The sequence below is a fragment of the Petaurus breviceps genome, unplaced genomic scaffold (genome assembly GCF_028583685.1).
Source record: "Petaurus breviceps papuanus isolate PSGF00001 unplaced genomic scaffold, PetGlider_PUasm1.0 90701, whole genome shotgun sequence".
NCBI lineage: Eukaryota > Metazoa > Chordata > Mammalia > Diprotodontia > Petauridae > Petaurus > Petaurus breviceps.
The window spans coordinates 9,439,786-9,458,804 of NW_027187316.1; the positions used below are offsets into that span (position 1 = coordinate 9,439,786).

The window sequence follows — 19,019 nt, forward strand, 5'->3', positions numbered from 1 at the left end:
CCCTCTGCCTGTTTTTAGACATAAGTATGGTCTTTGACACAGTCCTAAGTCTCTCAGCGATTCATTTTAGATAGAGCTATGAGCAGAGCAGGTCAAAGGTAACCATAGCCAGCACATGGCACCTCAAAACCTTCACTAATACCCTATTCTGGGACAGACACTGCCACCCTGGATTTCTTTCTTTTAAGAAATATATCAGATTATATCTTTGCCCTGGAGGGCAACAGGGATATCTCCTAAATGAAACACCATTTGCCCTTTGGGGAATATTGTGCATCTCTCTTGGGGGATGTGTCCAAGAGTCACATTGGACTCCACAGGCAATACTCCCAACACATCCCAGGCCTCCCAGATAAGAGATAGTGAGGCTCCACATGTCTGGGATGAATACCTTGAGAAAGGTTCTTTTGACTTGGATCCTGAGCCTAGATATGAGAAGAGGAACCCTGGTCAGATACATTCAGGTACAGTAGAAGAATGATCTTGTCTCCAACCTAAAATCTTAGAGACTAGGCCAAGGCAGATACTCATCACAGCCCTGAAAGGCCAGTTAAAGGATCTGCTTGCTGATTGGATCATCATTTAAAGACCCATTCTGCAGCCCCTAAAACCATACAGTCTTTCTGCTATTGGGGCTGGAGGGAAGGGGACTTCCTAGAGATTGTTTTTGTTTTCTTTCCTGTGACTGCTTCAATCCAAACAAGGCAGTTGTGGTCCCAATGAAACGTAAGTACCTTCCACAGTCCACTCTTCACCTTCTCACTTTGCATCCACAATGAAGGAAACTTCTGAGGTTTTATCATCAGTGACATGACTGGACTTCACTGCCCTTTGCTCTGCCCTCATGAATAGAGTGAAACAATATGGAACCTTGGATAGAGGTTCTAGTCCTCAAGTTCTAGTCTCTGCTTTGCCATTGGCTTTTACTGTATTCCCAGGCAACCTACACAGGTTTTTCTATCCTGCAGTTGAGGGAAGATGTGACCTGAGGACTGCAATTTTTTTCTTCAGAATTGGAACATAGGTCTGCTTACTTTCAAAGTAGATGAAGACATTTAACTACATGCCCAGCAACAGTTCTTCAAAATCCCTGTATTAACTTTAAAAGTTCTTTCACTATAACAGGAAAGCTATGTATTAATTACGTATCCTCGTGCCCCTCTCCCGGGCCAAATGCCACATGCAAATGCTGTTTTAGGATCACACTTGTACTTATGCTGTTGTCAGCTGTAACATAGACATTAAAAACATTTTAAGAAGAATGTTGGTTAAATGAATGTCACTTAATACAGTATGTTACACTAAACCCCAAACTCTGGCTAATGCCAGTACCTTCTATTTGTGATACTTTCCACTGATCTGTTGAGAAGAGCAACTTTGGTTATTAAGATAATACAGCTACTTCCAATTTGAGCCCGTTTAGATTTTAATTATATTTTGCTTTTAAATGAAATTTAACCACCTAGAATTTCCATACAGTAACATTTGTAGGCCTGACACTTTGATTTCTTTGACTGTTTGCTTTAGCTGACACACATTCCCACAAGCAGGGAAACCTAAGGGAGCGGGAAGAATTATGGGGCTGAATAATTTAAGCCACTTTGAAAACCTGTGAGCTATTGGAGATAAGGGGCAAATTAATATTGTCTATTTTGAGGCCTTGTCAGCTCTCAAATCATTGTGATTTTGGGGAAGGATGTGAATAGTCACCTCATTTAATACCATGAATTTTGGTTATCTTACAGATAAAAAATTCTTTGGGAAGATTCTATGTAGGCTCTGTTTACCTGTACCAATGACTAATAAGTCAATGATAATAATGATAATTAGCTATTTCTTCCTTCTGTCAATATTCACTTTCACTGGCGGTATAAAGCTGGTCTGCCAAATGAGCAGTTCAATTCTATATTTATTGAATATATGCTGTATGCAAAACAGTTCCAGGAAATGTGGAGGCTGTACAGATAAAACCGTTTCTGTCCTCAAAAAGGCCTACAATCTAGTAGATATTGGGTTTGACTTACTGTTCCTCTAGGTTCATGTCTGACAGTCCCCATACTGGGATAAATCAAGGACTTTTTACTTATTTCAGTGCTCTGAGTCTCTGATTTTGCAGAGGCACACCCTACATTAATCTCTTCATCTTAGTAGATAGCCTTCATGAGTTTTTGCAACTGAAAAAAATACATCACTTGGTGACAATTCCCTCTCTTAACTGAGTCAGGCTGGTCCTACTGTAATAGATACACAACTTTGTTGTCAGGTCTGTACCTGAAACCTTTACAGATTGGTAAGTAAGGCCTTCTGGTTTCCAAGACTGAGTCACCTTTGCACCATGGTAAGGCATCAAAGTAGAATTTTAAGGGAAGTAGGGATTTATTGCTTAAAAGTAAAATAAAACCCATCATAAAATAGAAGCTATAAGTTTATTTAGAACGCCTATGGATAAGGGATTTGTGCACAGACTGAGAACATGAAACAACTTCTAACATCTTTCAGATCTTGACTATGGCTAGCTAGTAACTTCAGGGCACATAAACCTTGAGTAACCTTAATATAGTTAAGAAGATTAAGTGCTAGCTCTGCACCTTCCCACCCCATCTAGGACAATCTTAATTCGGGGCACAGCCCAGGCTAGCAGGTTTTCAGCTTAGTCAAGACAGGATGAGACATCGACTAAGTTCTCTCCTCTTTTTATGGTTAAACAAAACTCACTCCCAGCAACAGGACAAGAAAAGGTCTCCAAGGCAGCAGCCAGGAGGATTTAAAGGGTTTAGTGGGAAAGAGCTCAGAGTTTTTGAAAAATCATTAAGATCAAAGGTGAGAGGAGGTGTAAGGAGGGAAGGATGAAGGAGGGATCTTCCTAACTCATATTAAACAAAGCCTGAACAGGGGAATGCAGGACCACACACCATCTTCTCTCTTCTTCTGAAAGTGGAGGATGAGTAGAAAAATAACATAACCTGGAGATAAAATTGACTGATCCAAGTTCCCTGTCCCCTCTTTTGGTTTTATTCCATTTCCCAAAGGGAAGGATTAGGATATAAAGTGCATTTCTCTTGTAAAGTGTCTCCTTTTTCTGTTTTCCCATTAACTTGTTTTGGGAAGTTTGTCAGAAGAAAACCTCCCGTTCCTTTTCTTACACAGGACCATTATAAGCCTGCAATGTCTGGGGTAACAAGTTAGAATAAGGCCCTAAGGTAAGGAAACTAGAATATGGGAATTCCCAGAAGAGCTGAAACCTGGATAATTCCCAACAAAACCTGGTCTTTCAGCTGAGGAGAGCACCGCCCTCCCCAGCCCTCTTTTCTTCTTGGACAGAGATTCATTATGATCCAAAGCAGAAAGGTCACAAGCTGTCATATCTACTTAATGTGCAACTTAATCAGGCAAAGTGATGACCAAGCATTCTTTGGGAAGGTGAAGAGAAGGGTTTGGCTAATGGCCATAATTGACACTAAGAATATAATCATCTTAATTTTCAGCTTAATACAAATGCCCCACATTATCAGCAAGGTGAGAAGGTGAAAACTGTTCCAAAGCATTTAATATGATAAATTTAAGAAAGGGTAATAGGCCAGTATGATGTTAAGATCAACACCTAAAGCATTTATTTGGATACCTTTTAAACTCTTTACATATGATACATTCCACATTTTACAAGTTGTCCACAGATTTTAAAGTTATAGCCAATTTATTAACAGGTATGACTTCCCCTGATATTGAAAGCTTGTTTATATAAACATTTCTACAATGAACATAAATACATGCGGAACAAATAATAAAACAAAGATAGTTCATTATGGAAAGAAGAGGAGCAGGCTTAGGAGCAAACCCAGCTCCTCCTCTCTCCAATAAACCCTCACAAAGTTCAAAACGGTGTGTTACTATTTTACGAAAATTCATAATTCTCTCAAAAGACTAATAAGTCTCATTATTTTAGATAATGGAACCTGAGAGAATCAATTTTTCTTTGCTAACTTAGGATGCTGTGGGTTTAGGCACAGTAGCTGGTGTATTTGTATTAAGGGAGTGCCTACACTGAAACTCTTATAATACTTCTGGGAAAAAAAAGTCAAACTGGCCTTGCAATTTGAAACAAGAGCTCTGTGAACCTGTGGAGAAGTGCCTAAAGGAAGCGGAGGCAGAAGCAACTGTTTTAAAAAACGTCTATACCATGCACAACCGAAACATTAGGATATAGTTCTACTTGAAGGCAAAGAAAAGGTAGAGAGTGACTGGATTCCAGTTTGGACTTTCCTGCTGCTCTGAGCTAGGTGTGCCTGTCAGAAGTAGGAAGACTGTGCAGTCGTGCTCTTTAGAAAGGATGGAGTCCTTTCAGACACTGACTATTTTGAGAGGAAACAGAGCTGATGCTGGCTATTTTACATTGCTTTTGCATTGCTGTTTATTTTATTACAAGTTTGGATTTGCAATCCTACTCATGGATCTCCTCCTAGTACATACCATGTGGTATGCAAAAAGGATTTAAAAGACTAACTCTATAAAACCCCTGAAAAATGACTTGGAGTCATAACAAATATTCAAAGGATTGACTTCTCAGGGGTCCAAAGGAAAATAGATGAAAGGGTCACTCGCATAGTTAAAAACAAGGAAATTCATTGTATTCATTAGTCCTTTACCACCATGGTGACTTGGAAAGAAAAGAAGGGTCTTGATTTGCACCTTGCACCATCTGGCATGCTGATCTCCAAGCACATAAGAGCAAATCTCAAAGGCTCTATGTATATCAGTATACCAAGTCTGAGTGTCTGTGCTATTCTAGCATATATTTATAAAATAGACCTGAAGGTGACATCTTTCTAGGAAGCCACGTCCTAGGCAAGGGTGGACGAGGCCCAAGAATGATCATTTTAATGAAGGGCCCACTGTGACATGGGCTGAGTGAGAAACATATTGAGTGTTGCAGGTTAAGTAGAAAGGAAATCAGTACAGAGAAATGCTGTGGAGGAAAGACATCCTTAAAACATTGAATTTTCATCCTCTGTAAGCTTTGATTCCAGGAGCAAACATTTCCAATGATTTATTCCTGGAAATTAAGCCAAACAGCATTTGCATCTGAAAAACTAGGATAGTAAAAGATAAAAAAAATTAGCGGCATATTTCTTACACAACCCCTCCCTCCCCCCTTGTCCCCTCCCCAATTATTCAAAAAGCCCTTTAATGTGAGTTCTTTGTGCACGGAATCTCAAAACCACCAAAAAACAAGAGTCTCAAAAATACAACGTCCACCTTTTAAAACCAACCAGCATATTCCAGGAAAACTCCTCCCCCAAGTGGCCCTCCCCTCCCCTGTGCCATTCACACGATCACTGGGAACAGTGCAATGCAGCAGAGACACTTTAGACTTAACTGTTTTGCTTTTAAAGCTATTGTTCCTTCAGCAGAAGGAAAAATAAAATTGGAAGGCAAACCAAGCTCCAAGTGTACAGAGTTCTCCAGGGAAAACCCAGAGTCCAAGAGATAAAAAGGTCACCCAGCAGTCTGCCCACACGAACACACACATGCACACACATGTACATACATACATACATACACACGCCCAATGGCGTAATTGCTTCATTTCCTTGCCTGAATGTGATCAGCTTCAGGCCTGAAATGCATGATAATAAATAATGCAAAATGGCTCAGATCACTGGAGAATGGCCAAAGACAACTAGGGGAAATATCCATCTTGGCAATTGTCTCCTCTCTCCACTTGTGAGTAAACTCACAGTCAGGCTTCCAAAAAGAGTCACACTCTTGTAACAGCAAAAGGAAGCGCCTTACTGGGGGCTACAACCCCAAGAAGTTTCATCCAAAGGAAGGGTAGTGCAAACAGTGCTGACAGAAGGAACCCGCTGAAGGAAGATGCTGTTTACCCAGTCCCTGGAACCAAAAACTTTGAAAATAAAAATGGGGGGAAAAAGCTTAAATAAAGAATTTATTTTCAAACTCAGCAGACCTTATTTTCTACTCCCTTTCATCTGAAAAGCTGACTGGGTTACAAAAATCAAAGTTCATGTTCTCTGAAGCTGTGTGATTATAAATGCTGCCAATCAATGCCAACGAGCGTCTGGTTTGCTTCCTGGGCGTGCCCAATTTCCTCTGTGATACTGTGCTGCTGCCAGAGTTTCTGAATTTTCTTAAATCGCTCTTTGCACAAGTGTAAGGGATTCCCACGCCTGTAAGAGAAAAACATCTTCCTTAGGCACATTCATTCCAATGATTTCTCTCTCCCCCCCACCAACAATTGTGAAGAAAGGCAAGTTTGCATTTTTAGTCCCTGTGCAAAATTTCCTCTGGTTTGGCTGTTGTGGTTGTTAGTGACAACTTGGAAGGGCTGATAAGAGTGGCAAGAGAGGCAGGAGCAACCCATGGGCTGAAAGGGAAAAATGCTTCCATTTCCCTTGTTAAGACAGATGGAAAACTATCTGTCAGGTTGCAGTATCCAGTTTGGGTGGTAAATCATCTCCTAAAAGTGGAGAGAGGGAAATCAGTCCATTAAAGATGGGACCAGGACACTGTTCTGAAAGTCAGAGGGTCATTTAGAGCTTGAAAGAACCCGAGAGGTCATTCAGTTCAAACCCCTCATTTAACAGAGGAAGAAACTGAAACCCAAGGTCATTCAGGGTAACACAGCTGAACAGTTGTCCAAGTCCAATGTTAAACAATTTCAGAAGCTGGGGCGGCAGTCAGAAAGATCTGACTCACTTGAGTACAGGTTCTAATTTAGTTAGAACCATTCTACAGCTCTAATGGGTTATTATACACAAGGTACCAAGTTCTTTTAACCATGCATTCTCTGTTCCTGATTCTGGTCTCCCAGTCCTCCTCTTTCTCCTTCCTTTAACCAGATGCATTCTTTTCAGGACCTGAGTTAGGGCACACATACAGGAAAGGAGAAAAATATATTTAGGTTACAACTATTACAACTAGTCAGGAGAGGATGGATGGAAGCCTCAGCTAGCAGGAGGAGCAGTGAAGTGTGAAATACTAATCTTGAAGCTGGCAGAGACTTGGGCTCAACTGTGTGACCTTGGGCAAGTCACTGAGCTGCATTCTTCTCATTTAGAAATTCAATAGTAATACTTATAATGCCTACTTTATAAGCCTGTAATGAGGAGAGTGCTTTGTAAATCTTATAGTGCTACATAAAATGAGTTATTACCATCATCACCATGATGAAGGAGCAGCTTTAGCTCAGGAGGTACCACTCAGAGTGTCTTCCTGTGTCTGGGACAGATAACTCACTTGCCCTGCCTTAGTTACTCTATAGCTTCCACACTCCTGGTCCTCAGTATCTGTGCTCTATGCAATGACTGCAAGGCAGCCATTTACCTAAGCTAAAACTCCCCAACTTTTGTGGGGGCAATGGCATGGTCTGTAGTAATATTCTCTGATAGAAACAATATGCACTTGTGCGAACAAAGCACACTGTTCAAAGACAATGGAACTATCTACTGAAATTCTTCATGGAATGAGTTAAGAGAAAGATGAGGTATGCATAAGGAAGGTAAGGAAAGTGGGTAATGCCCTGAGAGGTTTGTTTGTTCTTTAAATAAATGAATCTTACACACACACACACACACACACACACACACACACACACTTGTAAAAGTTGGTAGAGCTTCTGTTATGTGTCCTGATTCTCACTCTCCTGATGTTCCTCACTTAGTAAATCATGTTCTTTATCTCTGTCACTTAAATCAGTTATTCTTCTACAAGGCCACCAGGAGTGTTAGAACAAGCATGCTTCGCTGTAGTCTTAACCTCCCTATTTAAGACAATACTACCCTATCCTGTTATATAATAGCCTACAACTCTGTCAGTTATCAGAAGTGAAGGAAGGGAAAAGAAGGGACTTTTTTTTTGTCAATATCATTATGCTAATGATTCTCTTGGATTACTGAGGGCTCATGTGTAGAAGAATCACTCTCCCTCTTCCTCTCAACCCAAACCACACATCCATTCACTCATCACCCTGGCACCAGTGACCACCTAATTTCTTGGGACTAGGTCAACACTATGCCTAAGTGGTCCCCAAATTTTGGCAAGAAACAGTCATTTAAGGTCATGCAGAGGATCACAAACTAATCTCCTTTCCCACTGCGCAAAAGAGGCCCTAGAGACCCTGAAATATAGTCAATGATGTGTAACATGCTTAGCACTGGAATTATTATTAGATCTTTTACTTACCACCTACATAATGTCAATTAAGTAAATTACTTCTCTAATGGGGGTTTCTTCATCTTTAAAATGAAAGCCCTACATAAGATAGTCTTTAAGGTCCCTGCCACCTGTAAGTACCATGTGAAGGTCCCACCCATGTCATTATCTAAGAATTCAGTATTACCTGAGTCCCTGGTCTGTCTCTCCGTAGTCATCAAGGTATGGAGGAGCATAAAAGCACCCTTTGGTTTTTCCAGCCAAAAACAGCACCTGACATTCTCGTACTCTATAAAGAAATACTGTGTTAGCAATCAAAGTTTGAGTGTAACTTCAAATGAATGGGAGACTCAGAATGCAACCTGCTATTGAACAGAATGTACATGAAGTCTTGTATGGGTCTACTCAGGAAATATCAGTAGGACCTCATAATAACCTGATCTGACCTAAAATAAGGTCTTTTCCCACCACAGACCCAAGTACACATCATATATGCATTACATGTCATTAATATTAATAAGCAGAAATATGAAAATATAATTCAGCACATGCTATGAATAAGTAGAAGGCGAACAAAGGCAGAAACTGGATTGGATAGTTTAAAAAAGAAGAGAGATTTTAAAGAAACTGAAACTCCAGTCCTCCAATGGGTCTGTGACCCTTCCATTTCTTGCCTACCAATCCTGTGTGATTCTTGTCTATATTTTCCTATAAGTTGGCACAGGGGATCCAGTCAACATTTTGAGGGCCTTTCTTTAATTCTCTTGATATCGTGTAGGTAACAATGGAGCACCTGGGTAGTTAGTTCATCAATTAACCCTTGTTTCCATAAAGTGATCAGCTCGTCTTTTTTTTCTACCATATATTTCTTTACATCATGTTTTCTTTCTTTTTTTTTTCAGAGTGGGCAGCTTAGTTAGGAGAAACACAAAAACTCAGGGTGAGTTGGAGAGAAGAGAGATAGACCATTAGATGGAAGAGGGCCTGCATGGCCCCTGACTTCTGTACCAAAGCCTCCTGCCTGAGGGTGGGAGGGAGAGGAAAGGCTCCTTAGTTTCCAGAGCCAGAGCCCTGGCTTGTGCTGGTGGGGGAATGTCTGTGGATGTGCGCATATGAGGGAGAGGGATGAGTATGCAAGGCACTCCCCTGCCTCTAACACCTACAGATCACTTCTCCACTAGGGATAGGGCCTGCCCTGGGGCAGCTAAGAGGAAAAGAGCTGTCAGGAGGTGGGGAACCTAGGGGGCAGTCAAGCTGGCTTTCCTGAAGGAGGGGGGAGGAGAGGGTATCAAAGTGACCACATGCTTCTCAGATGCCTTTAACAGCTGTAAACATCAGGACAGGGGTACCCCTGTATTCATCTCTCTTAGGGCAGGGGTTTGAACAACACAGAAGCTACTTGTGGGGTGTGGGGGCACAGTTTTAGGATCTTAGACCCCTACCACTCTAGCCTGACACAGCTCCAGAGGATAAAGTCCAGGGTGGGGAGGGGGAAGGAAAGGGGAGCCCTGCTTCAGCAGCATTAAGCATATGGAACAGGCCAGAACAGTGACTGTGTTACAAATAACCACATTCCCAGTACCAAGGGCTCCCATGGACTGATATGTGTGTGGAGCCCTACTGTCCTTCCCCAGGGGCCTCATGGAATTGTGGCCAAAGGATAGTAAATAGGGGATCAGAAGAGGGAGCTAGAAGATGGGGATGTAGTTGCTGATCTTGGCCTGGTGGCCCTGGGCGATGCACTCAGCAGTCCATACAATGTCGCAGCACTCCTGGCTCCTTCAGCTTGATGAAGGCACAGAAGATGCCAAAGTGGAACTGGTTGAGGAAGGCAGTTGAGCTTCACCTCATGCTCAAAGAATCGGTCCTTCGAGGTCTTACCGCCAGGATGGCTACCAGCCCCTTCAAAGAGCAGCTTATATTCCTCCAGGATGGGACACATGGCATCTGCAGTGGTACCCCCAGTGAGGTACAGAATGTGTAGAAAGACTCTAGGCAGGCCTTGTACAGAGAGTTGCGAATGATCTTGATGTTCATCTCGTCGAGGTCCTGCTCAGAGATGCAGTCTTGGAAGAATGCAACAAGTGGAGTGTCCACTAAGACAGCACTACATAACTCTGCTGGTGTCTGAGCAATGCTCACAGCCTCCATCTGCTCAAAGCTGCCTAGTGGGTGGCACTTGGGCACAAGCTCAGCAATGGAACGCTGGTGCAAGGTCCCTATTATCAGCAGGATGACACTGTCGATCATGTAGCTGTAGGTGATAAAAGTCCAGGAAGCTAGCCAGGGGTTCACAGGCATGATTCCTCAGGTGGCAGAACTCGACCACCATCTTCTCCTTGAGCTTGTCGTCAATGACTGACACCGTGAGTGGGGATGCCTCATTTGCCAGGAAGTTCCCACAGTCTGTGCTTTGGAGGTGTAGTTTCAGATCCTCGAGCATCTCACACTGTACCAGCTTACTGATGTAATCCGACTGGCTCAGCACCCCGGCCTTGAAGCCCCAGACCAAGCCCTACAAGTAGCCATTGTCCAAGTTGAAGTAGAGCTTGGAGAAAGCTGACATTGTGGCAGCGGTGGCTCTGCGTACTCAGGGAGCGTAAAGATCATGTTTTCTTTCTAAGATTTTACAGCTTGCTCATTTGAATCTCACAAAATCTTGTGAAGTAGGTTTTTATTAACCCTATTTTACAGATGAAAAACTCAAGCTGAGAGAGTGACTTGCCCATGGTCACACAATTGAGGTAGCATTTGAACTCAGGTCTTGTAGGCCCCAAGTCACGTGCTGCAATAGTTTCAAAAGCTGTCTCAATGACACCTCAGTTACTAAAAAGAAGAGAAAGGGCCTGGGATGATTCTGCTAAGAACTATGCAAATCCTTACCTCAGAAAGATCCCTACTCCAGAGCCACAGGTATACGTATGTGCAGTACAGGCTCCAACATCTTCTCCTTCCAGCTCAGTCTGGCAGCAGTAGCTCTGGGAGCACAGCATGGTCCCACACACAAGGCACAGGGTGGGTGCTCGGCTCTTATCCCCTCCAGATTTAGGGCACCTTCAAAAGGTCAGGGGAAACACAAGCCAGTTCTTTAACACACACAAGTGTGGTTAGAGCTTTATCGTTTCTCTAGATTTTTTGATTATATATGCTTTGAAAACTTCTAGATAATTGTTACAAGTTTTTTCCTTGCACTTTATTGCAAAACATGCTGGGCTGACATTTTTAGAAATTAAGTAGTGACTTTGAAGGGTTAATTTTATGGGCCTCAAAAAGAAATTAACCACCCCGCCCGGCCCCCTCAAAATGTGATGTAAAATGGTTGAGTGCTTCCAATGGCGTCAGATTTCAGGGTTTAAAATGGTAATAGGGCAAAAAACTTACGAGAAATTAGATGCTTGATTAATGAGACTGCTATAATCATCTGGAAGGTCTATTAATTTGTTAGACTCTCTTGCATAGCTACAACAAAACAGAATATGATGTTAATAAGGATACTAAGGTTACAAATGAGACAGCCCACAGACACCCAGTGAAGTTTTTCCACCTCTGACAACATTAAGTTACCATTATGCCCATAACACCACAATGCTGGCACTGTTGTACACACATATTAATGGCTATCAACAATTCTTAGCAGAGGAAATCTTAAAAAAAAAACCCAAAACAACAAAATGATAGTTTGAGTGTAATTCTTTCTAGACTCGGGATGCCAATCTGAAGCTAAGCTTAGAAGACTATCTGATCCCAAACATTCTGGAAATCTAAGTTTCATCTAGATTTTGCTCAGGACAATGCATGACCTGCTCTGTGGCAGGTTGTTCCAAAGGTTTCAGTCATGCTCTACCTCCCAGGAAGGACACACTACAGGTTCCCATGGCGCCCCCAGTGAGGACTGGCAGTCTGCTCAGCTGGTAATCTACAAGGAGGGGGTGGTAAGAAGGGAAGGCAAACATACATGTCTCAAAACAGTAAGGAAATCTGCTTAGTAGAAAATGTAAGGGAAATGAATTCTTCATACTAAGCTCATGCTCTGTGGCATTCTTGATGCTAAAGAAAATAGCCTGAGCCAAAGCAAATTCCTCCCAGGTGGATGGAAGCAGCTGGAACAGTGAAAAGAAATGCTGACTTTGCATACAAAAATGGAACATTTCTAGGTGTAATTCATTCAATGTCAATTTATCCCTTTAAATTATGACTTATCATTTTTATAGATGGAAAATGTCTATATAAAATATATGACTAAGGAAAAACTAAGGGGGAAAAAGATTATCCTTCACCCTTCTCCGGGATTTCTTATAAATTTTCATTTACCTTATGGCTTGTCTTCCACCTTCCAGATATTTTTTGACTTCATTGTTATTGCACCAGCTTTAATGGGGAGAAAAATTATATTTTTAACTATAATAAAGCAGAATTATAATTTCCAAAATCAGATTTTAGTAACTATCAATAAAAGAATATTTAAATACATAAGCAAAAATAAAACTGCATTAAACTGCAATTCCATAGTTCACATTTTGTTTAAAAGTATATAATAACTTTTGATAACCAAAATTGCCTGTTTGATTCTATGTCCCATTCTGAGCTCATCTAATTAAATATAAGTATTTTTTCCTCTTCTTTTTATCTTTTTTGAGGGATAGGATCTTTATTCCTCTTTATGATTCCAATAGATACCCATTTTAAAATTTATCATTATTATTATTTTAACATTTAGATCACTGATCCATTCAGGATTTATAATGTGGTATCACATAAGTATCTAATTCCACTTTTACTGTGCTGTAAAACTGCATAGCTATTAACTTTTATTGAATTATTCTCTTCAACAACATTTTGTGACCTTGGGTTTATTAAATATGAATCTACTGTATGTTTTTGGTTCTAATTCTAATAATCTATTCAGTTTCTCTGATCTGTTTTATCTAGTATGAGATAATTTTAATACAAACTTATGCTACCAAACAGTAATTATTAAAATCCAGTATTGAAGAAAGAAATCACTTAGCTTAAAATAGTATATTCCCTATACTAAAGAAAGGTGGAAGAAATACTGTATTTGATCTACAAATTTTCTGAATGCAGTATCGTAGGATCATGGCTCTAGAGCTGGAAAGGACCTTAGAGACCATGTAGCCCAATCCCTTCATTTTACAGATGAGGAAATGGAGTCCAATGGAACTTAAGTGACTTACTGAAGGTTTCTCAGGTAGGAAGCACCAGGATCTAAACCCAGGGTCCTCTGACCCTAAAGCAAACTAATCTTTCTACTGTACCAATAATGGTCAGTATTTGAATTTGCAAATACAGGAAAGTATCATGAATTCAAATTAACTGAGGAAAAGCCATTGTGAATCAGTGGCATAGATGAATGATGAGATATTAAAAAGTAAAGTTTTATTACTTTCACATATATAATTGGAAACAACTATAAAATGTTCCCAAGTAAGGATTCTTTGAGGTTGCATGAACAAGTAGACAAACTTCATTTTGATTTTGTAGCCTCCATTCCCATACCATAGGAAGGACCTGGTAGAGGTAGAAAAAGCAAATGCTTGCTCACCAGGAGGTCTGGGTTCTAGTCTTAGCGCTATTTACAACAGACCTATGACCTAGCTTCTCTCGGTCTTAGTTTCTTTTCATATAGAATTCTCATTCTAAGAGTAGATATTTAAGAATCCATCCAATACTAATTCTATAATCTATTTACTAAAGTCTGTAAGGTTTGTGGCTTTAATAAGGTGAAAAATCTCTCTTTCCATTCTGTTTCTGTTATTAATAGGCTTTGCAAATGCTTCAGTCTATGATAGGGAGACATTCAGGTGGAACACCAACTCAATTGGTGGAATTCTAATGATGTTTTTCTGTGCATCTGGATATAAACCTAACAGAACAAGGGAACTTTTCATTTTAACTCAGGATAATTATAACCGAGGGAAATATTTTTGGTTACCTTTCAATTAATGTGTTCATTATCTTGCTGTTTTCTTGAAAAAGGCAAATGAGGTTGTTTGGCAGAGAAAGATAGCTACATAAATGTTCAAACTGATTTGCTCCAATTACTAAAGGGAGATAAGAAAGGAGAAAATGTAAAATATAATTTTGCAGATGGTATAAACATCAAATAAAAAGATGTTATAAAGATTAAAATAAAAAAAATCAATAATGGAGGGCCCTTTAAAAAAAGCTAACAATACAAAGAAAGGAGAAAACATTCCAACTTTTCTAGATAAATTAAAAATGGTGGAACCATATTACTACCAACCTACTACTGTGAAAAGAATATTGGATTGAGCACTGAAAGATCTGTGCCACTGACTTACTGTGTTACCACTAGCAAATTACTTAGCCTTTTTGGGTTTCTCAGTTTTGCTTTTTGTAAAATGGATATAATATGCCTGGGCTTACAAGGTTATTATACGAATGAAACAAAATAAAGAATATGACAGGTTTTAGAAAGTAAAAATTCTTATATAAATTTGAAATATTATTGTGAGAGATGGGTGCATCCTTGCTAAAAGCTAAAGGTTAAAATATATGTCATGAATAGTAAATGTTTCAGGAATCTGGACTATTTTTATTTTTTAAATGTTTTAAGGTTTAATTTTCTTCATTCCTTTTCACTTTGTCCCTCTCCCCCTACCCCCTGAAGAAGAAAAAAAAACAAATTTCTTTTAACAATATGCATAGTAAAGCCAAACAAATCCCTACATTGGCCATTTCCAAAAATTCTATATTTTAATCTGTCTTCCTGAGTCTATCACCTCTCTGCTGGGAGGTGGGGCAGCATGTTTCATCATGAGTCTGGACTATTTTTAGATGTCATTTTTCTTTCCTTTTGGCTTATGATATATGGCCATGTTCACACCTGATACTTGGTAAATGAATTAAATATAAAATATCCAAAAGAAAAGTAAAACATACAATCAAAACAACATTTAAACTGATCTTATTGAGAACTACTGGGATTTTAAGTTACAACTTATACATTTTAAAGTTCAAAATGTTCATGGTCCTTGAAACTGGTTTAGCATTTTTAAAAAAAATTCTAGCTTTAGTAACATTAAATATATTAAAAAATCTACGACATTTTTAAGCTGCTTAAAGATGCTTTTGATATTGTACACTTGGAATAGTATGTCAAATTGGATCTATACAAGTGAGAATCTCAATGTCTCCATGAGGCAGTGCAATATTAACGTAAATTATAGTGATCAACTGTAGTATAATGTATATGTTCCTATACAAATATCATTTCATTTTATCTTCACAACAACCCTGAGAAGTGAGTGCTATTATTATCTCCATTTTATAGATGAGGAAACTGAGGCAGATGGCAGTAAAGTGACTTGCTCAGAGTCACACAGCTAGTAATTTTAATTTGTTTTCATTCTTTTGAATCAATCTTTCCCCAAATATTCACAGCAAAAGGACAGAACAAGTTTTCCAATACCTCACAGCTGAGAAATTTACCTTGGATTTCAGATGGGGCAGGTACTCCATTTAAGTAATGGAAAAACAAGGCAGAGCATCTCAGGAAAGGCATAATTCCAGCTTTGACACTCCTCCACAGATGCCAGCCTGAGGGAATTTCTTTCAAGGCACTTAAGTACAAAATGAATTGTTATTGGGAAGTGTAATGAGAAATGGTCACTTTAGTTAGAACATAGAATAAAAATAAGGATGAATAAAGTTGAATCCGATGCTAAATCTATTTCAGGGAGGCAGTTTAATAAGCTAATGATACCACCTGGCATGCAAGACAACAAGTATAAGCTATAATGTTTAAGTCTCATGTATGGCTTTAATCACTCTCTTGATATACATGATAGACAGGGTATCCCCAGCTGGGCCCTGGCAAGTTACAGTGCCCAGAATAAATCCGACACCCTAGAACCTATGTCAGTGACTTTATGCTACTATTATTTGATTTTATGAAATCTTGCCTTGACCCTTCCATCTTCCTAAAAATGCTACATGACTCATGTAAGTGTTCTCTGGATTGCAGAAAACATGCTGTAAGATAAATTTTTTGTCAAGTTTCATAGATCTGTGATTTTGTTAATGTGGGCACTGCCTCTAATAGTTCATCCAAAACGTTCATCCTGTACAATTCATGTCCATGCTTACCTGTGATTCTACCATAGGAGGTCAATCAAACATGAGGGATACTTCACTTAATATTGCATAAGTATCAATGGGCTATGCTTTGGTTTTTCCTTGCTCTCACTACATGTTAAGCCCACCTCCTTTTCCATTCATAAGGATTTCTGACAATGTCAGATTTTGTAGATTGTACGCTGTACAATTTAAATGCTTCTTTAAAAAAAGCCAACAAATAATAAATGTAGCAGGCTCTTGTATTCTAGTGTGATAAGTGATCTGCTATGGTTTTTCTTGAGTGTTGGGTTTTTTCCAAATGAATTTTCTATTTTTAAATTAAGATTGCCTTCTCTTCCTCCCATCTTCCTGCCCTGCTGCAAACTGGGAAAGCAAGAAAAACAAACCTCCTCTTATGAACATGTAGAGTCAAGCAAAACAAATATATGCATAAGCTATGTCTCATCACCTCTCTGTTAGGAGGTGAGCAGCCTGTCTCATTATGAGTCCTCTGGAATCATGGTTGGTCACTATGTTGATCAGAGTTCCTAAAACTTTCAAAGTTGATTGTCTTTACAGTACTGCTGTTATTGTATAAACTGTTCTCCTTGATCTCCTCAATTCATTCTGCATCAATTCATAAAGATCTTCCCAAGTTTTTTTGAAATCATGCCCTTCCTCATTTCCTACAGTACGATAGTATTCCACCACATCTATATACCATAACTTGTTCAGCCATTCCCCAATTGATGGGCATCCCCTCAGTTTCCAACTGTTTGCCCCCCAAAAGAGAACTGCTATAAATATTTTTGTACATATGGGTCCTTATTCTTTAATCTTATTGGGGTACAGACCGAGTAGTGGAACTGCTGGTTCAAAGGGTAAATACAGCAATAGATTTTTGTGCACAGTTCCAAGCTGCTTTCCAGAATGACTGGAATAATTCACAGTTCCATCAGCAGTACATTTTCCCTAGAGCTTGTCCAGGATTTGTCATTTTCCTTTTTTATAAACTTTGACAATCTGATGGGTATGAGATAAAACCTCAAAGTTGTTTTGATTTTAATTTTTCTAATTATTAGTGATTTAGATATAATATATAGATATAACAGTATCATATATGTATATATGTATGTATATATATAAAATCTATAGATATAATAGTATCAAACTTAAATAGAAACAAAGATCACAAAATTATACAGAAGGATCACTGCATAACACATACTGACTTAGTTTTAAAATATAATATTATTTATGTTTTATTGTATTTTTGCTTTGTTTTGTTAAATGATTCCCAATTATATTTTAATCTGGTTTGGGTTATAGCTGAAAGTGCTGTGGGATACATCAGGCCTGCAGGCCATGTGTTTGACACTACTAATCTAGAGCACTTTTTCATATGTCTATAGATAGATTAAATTCTTCCTCCAAAAAAATATCTGTTCATATTCTCAACCACTTATCAAGTGGAGAATGGTTCTTATTCCTATAAATCTGAATTAGTTATCTATATATCTTAGAAATGAGAACTTTATGAAACTTGCTGCAAAGATTTTTCCTATTTACCTGTTTCTCTTCTAATCTTGCCTTGCTTTTGCTTGTTCAAAAACTTTTTAATTTCATGTAATCAAAACTGTCCATTTTACTTTCTGTGACCCTCTCTATCTCCTGTTTGGTTATGAACTCTTCCCTCATCCATAGATCTGGAAGTTCATTTCTTCCTTGCTCCTCTAATTTATAATGTCATCCTTTATGTATATGTCATGTGGACTTAGACTAACACATTTGGAATTTGTCTTAGTATACATTGGTGAGATTTTGACCAACACCTAGTTTCTGCCAGATTGCTTTTCAATTCTCTTATAGTCTGTCAAATAGTGAGAATTCTTCTCCCAACAGCTGGGATCTTTGGGTTTATCAAATACTAGGTTTTTTTCTTTATTAAGGAAGGCTCACTGGATTGAGGGATTTAAGAGAATATATTTGGAAATAACTAATATAAAAAGAAAAGTCATCAATAAAATTTTGATTAAAAAATCCGTTCCCTGGGGCGGCAAGGTAGCACAGCGAGTAAGAGCACAGGCTCCAGTGTCGGGATGTCCTGGGGATCGAATCTGGGCTCAGACACTTAGCACCCACCCAGAAACACCTGGCTGTGTAACCTTGAGCAAGTTACTTAACCCCAATTGCTTAAGGGTGGCCAGGTGGCTCAGTGAGTGAGAGCACTGGTCCCAGAGTCGGGATGACCTGGGATTGAATCCAGGCTCAGGTACTTAGCACCACACCCAGAAATAACTGGCTGTGTAACCTTGAGCAAGTTACTTAACCCCAATTGCTTTAAAAAAAAAAATCTGTTCCCTTTTCATACTTTAATTAGAATGCCTTTGAGAAGTATATAGATTATTCTCATATTTTCTAAAGATGAGAGATTAGATATAGGGGTTAATGGATAGTGATTTTCTTCTTAATCACTTTTCATTGGTAGTAATTATCTCTGTGACTTTCCTCATTTGGTATCTTCCTCTCTTTCAGTTGTCTTGAGGATTGATCCCTCAAAAACCATGCCACCTCTGTGCATACTTGGTCTAGTCTAGATGGGTTTCAGTTTTATTTTCTTTCTTTTTTTGCTTTTTGGAGGGGAGGGCAGTTGGGGTTAAGTGACTTGCCCAAGGTCACATGGCTAGTACATGTTAAGTGTCTGAGTCTGGATTTGAACTCAGGTCCTCCTGACTCCAGGGCCAGTGCTC

At 39.2% G+C, this 19,019-nt stretch overlaps 1 protein-coding gene and 1 pseudogene across 3 annotated transcripts in view; both read right to left on the minus strand.

Moving 5' to 3' along the window:
* Nucleotides 1-3,529: 3,529 nt before the first annotated feature.
* The window catches only part of UBR2 (ubiquitin protein ligase E3 component n-recognin 2), a 158,271-nt gene continuing 142,781 nt past the window's right edge, over nucleotides 3,530-19,019 (minus strand). For 2 of the 3 annotated variants that reach the window (XM_069065948.1, XM_069065947.1), the window contains exons 41-47: nucleotides 15,643-15,773; nucleotides 14,123-14,231; nucleotides 12,481-12,537; nucleotides 11,551-11,628; nucleotides 11,053-11,223; nucleotides 8,357-8,458; nucleotides 3,530-6,185 (exon numbers count right to left, since the gene is read on the minus strand). In XM_069065948.1, coding sequence (XP_068922049.1) covers nucleotides 6,044-6,185; nucleotides 8,357-8,458; nucleotides 11,053-11,223; nucleotides 11,551-11,628; nucleotides 12,481-12,537; nucleotides 14,123-14,231; nucleotides 15,643-15,773 — 790 coding nt within the window. In that variant the 3' untranslated portion in view covers nucleotides 3,530-6,043. The remainder of the gene's footprint in view (nucleotides 6,186-8,356; nucleotides 8,459-11,052; nucleotides 11,224-11,550; nucleotides 11,629-12,480; nucleotides 12,538-14,122; nucleotides 14,232-15,642; nucleotides 15,774-19,019) is intronic. The other variant, XM_069065949.1, reaches the window with a different exon arrangement.
* Nucleotides 8,465-11,037, minus strand: LOC138144584 (V-type proton ATPase subunit d 1 pseudogene; annotated as a pseudogene).